The sequence below is a fragment of the Euphorbia lathyris genome, chromosome 4, assembly GCF_963576675.1.
Source record: "Euphorbia lathyris chromosome 4, ddEupLath1.1, whole genome shotgun sequence".
Lineage (NCBI taxonomy): Eukaryota > Viridiplantae > Streptophyta > Magnoliopsida > Malpighiales > Euphorbiaceae > Euphorbia > Euphorbia lathyris.
Genome location: NC_088913.1, coordinates 37749151 through 37759119, shown reverse-complemented (window position 1 = coordinate 37759119; position 9969 = coordinate 37749151). Strand labels below are relative to the sequence as shown.

Below are 9969 nucleotides of genomic sequence, written 5' to 3'. Positions count from 1 at the left end.
GCTACCTCGAGGTCCATGATAGAACAGGGTGTGTTGGGATTAAAGGAGGGGAGATAATGGAAGTTTCTGAGCTGAGGAAGGTAATCTACGGCTCGTCAAAAGCGAGAGGCGGCAGCAGCGGCTTGTCAAAAGCGAGAAAACGGCTCGTCAAAAGCGAGAGTCGATAATGCGAGATTTAAATTGCTATAACCGAACCTTTGTCAATTTAAAATGAAATTTTATCTAGTTTTCATTTTACACTGGCAGTAACAGTAAATCATCTCACACGCGTGATAGTACTGGCGAAGTCCACAGCCACCTCGATTTTTCCATCCGGGCAGCCCAAAATTCAATCAAACGGCCAATATTCCTGCCCGTGCGCAGCCGAAGATGGTTCTAGAATTGGGCCACGTGTCACCACCTAACCCTTACCTAAACTCCCCCTTTCTCTTGCTCCTCCGCCCTATAACCCCAAAACCCTCCTCTCCGCTTCTCTTATCTTCTCCACACTTCAACCCTTCTCTCGTTGTGGATTGACTCTTTTGTTCTACTTCAGTTTCCCTATTTTCATTTTCTATCTCTCAATTTCACCCAATTTGATTTTAAAAATGGCTTCATCTACCGCTCAGATTCACGTTCTTGGTGGTATTGGGTTTCCTTCGTCTTCATCCAGAAAACCTACCTTTTCCTTTCCACAAAGGACTGTATTTTTGGGTCAAAGTCTGAGGTCTCCAACCGCGGCCTTTTTAAGACACAGCAACACTTCAAGGAGAAGATATAGCTCTGGGCCTTTGAGGGTAGTAAATGAGAAAGTTGTGGGTATTGATTTGGGCACCACCAATTCAGCAGTTGCTGCAATGGAGGGAGGGAAGCCGACAATAGTGACCAACGCGGAGGGACAAAGGACCACGCCATCGGTTGTTGCATATACAAAAAACGGGGATAGACTTGTTGGGCAGATTGCAAAGCGTCAAGCGGTGGTGAATCCGGAGAATACTTTCTTCTCTGTGAAGAGGTTTATTGGGAGGAAGATGTCCGAGGTCGATGAGGAGTCAAAGCAGGTTTCTTATAGAGTTGTGAGAGATGAGAATGGAAATGTTAAGTTGGATTGCCCTGCAATTGGCAAGCAATTTGCAGCTGAGGAGATCTCCGCTCAGGTATTGCGATTTAATCATCTCAATTTGGAATTTGTCCCTTGTTGGTTAATTGCTTCTGATTGAGCAGTTTTTAAGCAATTCGATAGGTTATTTGTGGTTAAAATTTATCATTTTGGAATTCTGTAACTATGGAAGTAATTGAGGGTTGATTTATTTTTATGTTGCTTTTTGATATTTAGGTTTTGAGGAAGCTTGTAGATGATGCATCCAAGTTTTTGAATGATAAAGTGACTAAAGCTGTAGTTACAGTGCCTGCTTACTTCAATGATTCCCAAAGAACAGCAACAAAGGATGCTGGAAGAATTGCTGGATTGGAAGTTCTTCGAATAATTAATGAGCCTACTGCTGCTTCATTGGCATATGGGTTTGAAAAGAAGAACAATGAAACTATCCTAGTATTTGACCTTGGTGGTGGTACTTTTGATGTTTCAGGTGCTGTGATTGTTCCTTCATTTACTTAGTTTTCAGTGGGTTAGAGGCTTAATACATAATTACAAACCTAAACCTGCCTAAACTTGTTATGTTTTGCGTTGGCATTGGACCTCGATAATTATTTGCTGATTTGGTAGTCCATGAAGTTGACATGGCACCACTAAGTCAAATTTCCACCTAAACACAAGTCGTGCCATGTGAGCAAATAAGGGTGTCCAAAATTGACAAGCTTAGTAGGTGCGTGTAGGTCCCTATACCTTAGGGTGCCAAAGGCAAAAAGTGATAAGTTTAGCCGTTTAGTTGCTTAATTGTGTATTAAGCCGTGGTTTATATGTTATTATTTCAGAGATGTGGTTGTTATGAGGTTAATTCTTTCTATCCATCAATGCACAAGATGTAAATTTCCCCCTTCTTTTTGAATGAGACAGAAAACTGTGTTCTGCATGTTAAAGCTTTATTAAATCATCAATCTTCTATGAATTTTTTTTAATGCAGTGCTTGAGGTAGGTGATGGAGTGTTTGAAGTGCTCTCTACATCAGGAGATACACATTTGGGTGGTGACGACTTTGATAAGGTTGGGTTCTTGGCTGTTGTATTATGTTCAAGTTCCTAGTGTTCCTTTTTTTTTTTTTTTTTTGTACCTAAGAGAGTTTAACAGTTTTATAATAAAAATGCAGCGAATTGTTGATTGGCTATCTGCCAGCTTTAAGAGAGATGAAGGTATTGATCTTTTGAAGGACAAACAAGCACTTCAGCGGTTGACTGAGACAGCTGAGAAGGCTAAAATGGAACTATCATCCTTGACTCAGGCAAACATCAGGTATATTAGTCGCAGTCGCTGTTCTTCCATTGCTTGGTATTTTGATTAGAAGTTCTACTGATGGATATTTGTTCTTATTTAGTTTGCCTTTCATCACTGCCACTGCTGATGGCCCCAAGCACATAGAGACAACCCTTACAAGAGCCAAGTTTGAGGAACTGTGTTCTGACCTGCTTGACAGGTACTTAATATAATGCATTTCAGGCAATTTCTTTAGGTCGATTGTTTGATGTTCTTGACTTAATACTCCAGCATGCTGGAGTGTGACGAGTGTCTCAGGCTGATAGTTAGAAATAATTGCTTACTGATGGCACTTTGTAATTCTTGTAAGGCTTAAAACACCAGTTGAGAATTCCTTGAGGGATGCAAAACTTTCCTTTAAAGATATTGATGAGGTCATACTGGTTGGTGGATCAACACGTATCCCAGCTGTACAGGAGCTTGTAAAGAAACTGACCGGAAAGGACCCCAATGTCACTGTCAATCCAGACGAAGTAGTTGCCCTAGGTGCTGCTGTACAGGTTGTTCTATTGCCCTATTCTTAAAAGAAACTTGTGTCTTGCAGTTGTGAAACTTCCTCGTCATTTATATAGATCCTTCGGAATTATGATATCACTTGATTATATTTGACCTCCTTTTTATGATGTTTATAGGCTGGTGTTTTGTCTGGAGATGTAAGTGATATTGTTTTGTTGGATGTGAGCCCGTTGTCGCTTGGTTTGGAGACTCTTGGAGGGGTGATGACAAAAATCATTCCTAGAAACACTACTTTGCCCACATCCAAATCAGAGGTGTTCTCAACTGCTGCAGATGGTCAGACAAGTGTTGAAATTAATGTCCTTCAGGGTGAGAGAGAATTTGTTAGGGACAACAAATCTCTTGGCAGCTTCCGACTTGATGGTATCCCGCCTGCACCGCGTGGAGTTCCTCAAATTGAAGTTAAATTTGATATTGATGCCAACGGTATTCTCTCTGTTGCTGCTATTGACAAGGGCACTGGAAAGAAGCAAGACATCACAATTACTGGCGCCAGCACCTTACCTAGTGATGAGGTACACTTTGTCGTTATTGCCCACTCTGTTGTGAAATGTGTTAATTTTTTTTGGTACACTTGCACTTTCAAGCATAGTAGCCTGACTTATTGGCAATAGGACACAAATGATATGGAAGCTGATCAATCAAACTTTTCTTCGAATTATGTTGTTGAATGGGTTCATGGATGGATTTATGTAGGTTTCGAGGATGGTGAGTGAAGCTGAGAGATTCGCAAAGGAAGATAAGGAGAAGAGAGATGCCATTGACACAAAGAACCAGGCGGATTCAGTCATCTACCAGACCGAGAAGCAGTTGAAGGAGCTTGGAGACAAAGTTCCAGCACCTGTGAAAGAGAAGGTAGAGGGAAAACTGAAGGAGCTGAAGGATTCAATCAATGAAGGATCAACCCAGGGAATCAAAGATGCCATGGCTGCTCTCAATCAAGAAGTAATGCAACTTGGTCAGTCGCTTTACAACCAGCCAGGCGCAGGAGGTGCTGGTCCAGGCCCTGCACCAGGTGGTGAAGCTGGAGCTGGACCTTCAGATTCATCAAGCAAGGGCCCTGATGGAGATGTTATCGATGCGGACTTCACTGACAGCAAGTGAGAGGGGAAATATAGTTGCTGTTAATGTGTATGAGAAATTTATTTGGGTGGTTTGGACGGGTTGCTAGTTTGGCAAACATTTTTGGCCTTTGAAGGGGAGTGAGTGAGAACACATTGTTTTTAGAAGTATAGAGGAAGAAGCACCAAATAGCAAAAATCAAGTTATAGTTAAAGCATTTGGTGTTTTTGAAGTTACTGCACTCCAAAGTTACAATGGTAGTTAGATTAGTATGGCAGTTGTCCCTTGATGTTAATGACTTAAAACTGTTTTTCTCTTATTTTTATGTTAATCAAGTGTCGAAATACAGATATTTTTTTAATAAGTTTGAGATCAATGAATAATGACTGTCAAAATGTTTCACGATATGAATAAAATATGAAATGGATAGAACTCGTGTTCTAATCTCCATACGAGAAAGATTTCTCTACCTAGTAGAGTACAACAATTTTTCCACTCCTTTATATGATTATAGTAGAATTTTCCCATTCCTTTCTATGATCCTATCTTGTATACTAATGATTTATACGTACTCGTGGATTTATCATTCTCTATCATTACATACTCTTTCAAAACACATTTATCTTAGGAGTTAAAATGACTTTTTGTTGAATGGAGATCCCTCAGGGAAAACACCGAAATGGCGTTGTAGTTTCCTCCATACAATTAACCATTAATCAATGTATTGCTAAACTCGTTCAATATAATCACTTTAAATGCCACAACTATTTGTAGCTCATTATGTGTTCTTTTATTTCTTTGAGATTCAAACAAAAGTTACCGTAAGCACTACTTTTTATGGCCACATAATGAAAGCAAATAATGAGCTCTTAATGCTAAGTGGGCCAATGACAAGTAAGTTGTTCAAACATGATGCATGGATCACAAATGAGAATCAAAGGCAATCTGGAGAAGTGCCTCACATAGCATGTGATACCAGCCACACAACATGTGAGTTGAATGCTGGATGAAAAAGTTGGCAAAAAGAACCCACGCCGTGTATGGGCAAACTGCTGAACTTCCGGTGTTTCGAATGAAATTCACACTGTGTAGTTTTCATTCACAACGTGACCTGCAAAGTGGGGAGAGGAATACGCTCTATTGCTGTTACGGATAACCCCTTGTTCTATTAAGTCTCGCACCTGTCTCTGAAATTCATCCTTGTGATGACGAGGGTATCTATACGACCTTACTGACACCGGTTTACTCCCAAGAGTCAGATTAATTGCATGAGAAATCTGTCGCGTGTCACTCATGTTCTATTCCCTTTGTCTTTTCAGCTCCTCTCATCGGGTCCGCCTTGGAGATGTCTGCATCAATATGTGCCTTCGTGGGTGATGATCCTTGGCACGTCACAAGTTCACCAATTAAAAGGTATACCTTTTTCCGTGGCGTATCCCCTACATCTTTTACTCATCATACCCCAAGTATCACGATGGGTCCCGTGCGTCTTCACAGTGTCGTTTGTATGCTAACCAGGAGGCATATCCATTATGTCGTGACGTAGAAACATGTCATAAATAGAAAAATATATATATGACTACGGTAAAAAAGTTTTAAAAAAATATAGATTTAAAAAAAAATTATTTAATAATAGGATTTAAAAAAATATTCAAAATAATATATATAAAAAAGAAAAAGAAAAAGTGCCTTTGAGAGAGATCTTTGTAAACTTAGCATTTGTATTCTCACACCCGACCCTGGACGACCCCGATCGGCATCGGGCGTGAAATATAATGATCATAATCAACACTTAAAAGTCTCCAAATTATCCAAATATCATAAATATCACTTTTCTAAACATTCCTCTTACATATATATTCTAAATAAATCCATAACTCTACTACATTCAAGTCTCAAAATATTACTCAATATAATCAAATCTCCAAATTATTGCAAATGTCCTAACTAAAGATGAAATTGATGATTTGATACTTCAACCTTGTTTTCTCGACCAGTAACTTCTCCTATATACCTTGCTCTTTCTCGCCTAAAATATTAAAACATTTAAAAAGGTGAGACAGAAATCTCAGTAAACAATTATCAACTACATAAAATACTTATACCCAAAATAACTATATCTATAGTTTAAATATTCAAAATGCATCTTATAAAATTCATATCTTAAAAATGAACATTTTATGGATTAAACCATAATAAAATAGTCAAATGATACTTTTAACAAAATCTGCAACTTAAAATATCAAGTTTGCTATCATTTCTCAAAATACCAAGCATAGTCAAAACGTAAAATCACTGTATTAGATTACTTAAGGTAAAACTCGTGTTCGAAATAGCTATATGCATTTATTTGGTTAAAATCTTAACTATACGAAATAAATAGGTTTGCAAATATTTCTCAAATATCACACATTGTAAAACTGTATTAAAATACTTAATACCACAAAATACCATAAATCAATATACTTCATAAACCGTATTTCGATAAATACTTCATCAACTGTATTTCGATAAATACTTTATAAACCGTATCTCAATAAATACTTCATAACTCGTATATCAATAAATATTTCACAAATCGTATCCATCCGAGAGATAATCCCCGTATGTATCAATCCCCACAATATAATAGAATCGAGATATCTCATAATTTGCCTATCCCACATGGTCTTACTCAACACTTCTTTGCCATACCTGATTGGTCTTTCAACTGTGTACACAGACCATATTTCTCACTAAATACGGACTTTAATTAAAGCCACCTATCCGGATTACTCTGGATGGATACTAAAAATATTATAATTTCATATATATATATATATATATATATATATATATATATATATATAATTCATAAATCAACATCATAGAACTTTCTCAATACCTTTACTCAATCCATTTCCAAAATATTAAATCATAATTCATTATTGAACCAAAATCACCAATAAATAATTTATTGATATATTTATCAATAATAACTTCAATTTCTTAAAACTAAAGGCATCAATCATCATATATATAATTTATTTCAATAAATCATAAATTCATCAAAATTACTATTTTAATAATCTTTAATTAAAACTAAAATTTACTTTGAGAAGTAAATTTATTGAAAATCATTTAATATATTATATAGACATATACTTTTATACATAAAGCAATTTCAATAAAGTTTTTCAAAACTCTTTTCTTTAAATTCTACTCTTCAAAATATCAAATCTTACACAAATATTAATCAAATATACCAAGTTCATCAAAACAAAACCCAAATCATGTATACATTAATATATATTATAGGTTAAAATTAACATGCAAATACATATATAATTACATTGAACTTAACTTTAAGCTCATGTTAAAAACTAATTCATAGAAACTCCAATTAATCAAATGCATGTCAAAAATCACCACAAAAATTCAATTTTCTGGAAAATATAGAGTTATATATACATATATATACATAAAAACTCAAAAGGGTAGTTGATAATTACTTACTTTAGCACCAATTGAGAGAAAAACACATTAAAACCTCACATCCACCACCATAATCTGCCTAGGTCTAACCCTATGTAGGAATCTCCAAATCAAAATCACACTGACCACAATGTGTATTAGGATGTCTAGAAGCTACTGTAAAAAAATCAGCTCGATCCGACGGTTCAATCTCTAGATATCAAGGTATGATCAAAACTAGGTGAATTTGGGTGTTTGAATGAAGGAGATGAGGAGGGTGGAGATGAAATGCAAACTTTTATATTTCTGATTTTTGGGTTCTTGGTTATCCAAAAAAGGAGGTTGAAAAGTGTGAATTTGTATTTCCAATAAGGGGAAATTTTCCTTTTGGTCCCTCTAAACTTTAACTTCTTTTAAAATTTATCCTAAACTTTTAATTTTCCACTTAAAGTATGAAATTGGTCTCCAAACTATATCCATAATATCCAATTAGCTCTCCAATCAATAAATAAATATAATGTAACATAATATTAGGGTATAATAACTAAAATTAGGGACACAGATGTGACATGTAAAACATCCTTTTTCTAATAAAGAGTGTTTTCCTCACTTAGACTTGTGTAAGATCTTATTCCGCTGCAAAACGTTGGGGGTGAGAGTCAGCGTCAAGGGACAAAGAGCGGCCGAAACTAATAGCCACACGATGTGTCAAACATGTCACATGTCCGTGTGATGTAACTTACTCGCCAATCAAACCAAAGTTGCCAGATTCCTAATTTTCTGTTTTGCCTTTAAGACTTATTTACCACTTTACTATTTAGCCACTTCATCCCATCTTATCCCTATTACTTTCTTTATTAAATGTAACCCTAGTTAGGACATTCTAGCCTTTTGTATTTGATTTAGGGGAGGTATTTAAACCCTAACTTTTGTAAAGTTGTGTATCTTTTTCAATCAGAAATACAAAACTCTTTTGAAGAGTAAGGTTTCTACCTTTCTATATGGATTTACTCCTTCCGTTAAGTTAAAGAAGAAACTCTTTACTAGCTTAAGATCAAAACCAACTCAATCATTATTTATCCGTATCAGAACAAGCCAAATCTGTCCAAATGCACTCAAAAACCAAAAACCCAATCATAACAACCATACAACTATCCCATAACAGCCATACAAATATATTCGAGTCATAACAATAGTATGTCACTCCTGTCGGAGATTAATATAAGATATATGATTGGACTTTAACTATCAGTTCGAACTTTTAGTTCAATCGGTTCCATGACATGGTATCAGAGCCGCTAGGACCAAACGGTCGAGGATTCGAATCCCAACAACCTCATTAATTTGTGAAAACCAAAAAGTCAAGCCTTACATATGTATGGCTATCACATAACAGTCGTATGGAATTTATTTACAACCGTATGACACTTGCAGTCGCACGACTATTCTTCAACTTCAAATTTAGGGGTTGGACGTTTTGACACTCCCTGACTCCCTTTAAGCTATTTATCTGGACCACTGCCACGCAAAGAGGGTAATCTTTTGAGGGTTTTTCAGGCAACTTTATGTGTTTCACCTAATTTTCAATCGTTCAATCAGAATTTGCTCCTATTTGGAGCCATTAAAAGGTTCTTTAGTGCCTCTTTCGCCACTATAAGTATTTTGAACCATTTTTTTTATTATATAGAAGAATGCCTAGTAAGATTTAGAGCTTCAACCCCTACTTATGATTGACGTATGCCACTTCCCTCTTTGAGAGGAGTGACATACGACTAAGGCATCACTGCCATACGGCAGTTAGTTTTAGTGGGATGGCTAAAATTTGGGCATTTAGAGATTTTTGTTCACATGCACATTTTGGCCATTAGAGCCTGAAAAGTGTAAGATCCATGATTTTACGATTATTTATCGTCCAAACAATTTCAACCGGAAGATTTAGAGACCTTAGCTGTGTGTGGTTCTCTGTAGAGCCGTATGGCGATAATAGTTAAGTCATATACATCACTTTTTGCATCCACTCATTCCGGGTCACTCTCTTAGCTGTCTCCGACGAGAAGAGTACTTCCTTGTCACTGGCGCGTGGGGGGGGGGGGGGGGGGGGGATTATGGGATCCAAAAAGTGGACATGTAGCGTCACTAGTCGGGTTTAATTAAAAAAAATACCAAATCATTTTGCATATTCATGTATCCATATATCCATGTTTATGTTTGGAGTTAACACGTTTTCTCTCGTATCCCCTGTGGAACTATGCACCCATTTTCCCCAGTTGGATGACTGTAATAACTCAAATAATTACCAGTACTGATTTACACCTAGTGAGCATCCACGATAAGTAAAAGAAAAAAAAATGAATAATAAGGTTAGTTCAAAGTTTTAAAACATTAAGATGTTCACACCAATAAGTTGTATCCACGAATCTAGAATTTCTATTCTGAAAAGTCGATCCCAGGTGACTAATTTCTCAATCAATCGAGTGGAGACTCTGTCTAAACACAAATATGTCAACTTGAAAAGGGTCTAGTTTTGA

The 9969-nt window shown here is 36.6% G+C and overlaps 1 protein-coding gene across 1 annotated transcript; it reads left to right on the top strand.

Moving 5' to 3' along the window:
- The first annotated feature begins 445 nt into the window (after positions 1–445).
- Positions 446–4307, top strand: LOC136227884 (heat shock 70 kDa protein 6, chloroplastic). Its single transcript, XM_066016651.1, has 8 exons — positions 446–1136; positions 1316–1568; positions 2064–2143; positions 2247–2389; positions 2472–2570; positions 2721–2910; positions 3043–3441; positions 3623–4307. The coding sequence occupies exons 1-8, from the start codon at positions 588–590 to the stop codon at positions 4028–4030; spliced, it is 2121 nt and encodes a 706-aa protein (XP_065872723.1). The 5' UTR covers positions 446–587; the 3' UTR covers positions 4031–4307.
- Positions 4308–9969: the final 5662 nt, after the last annotated feature.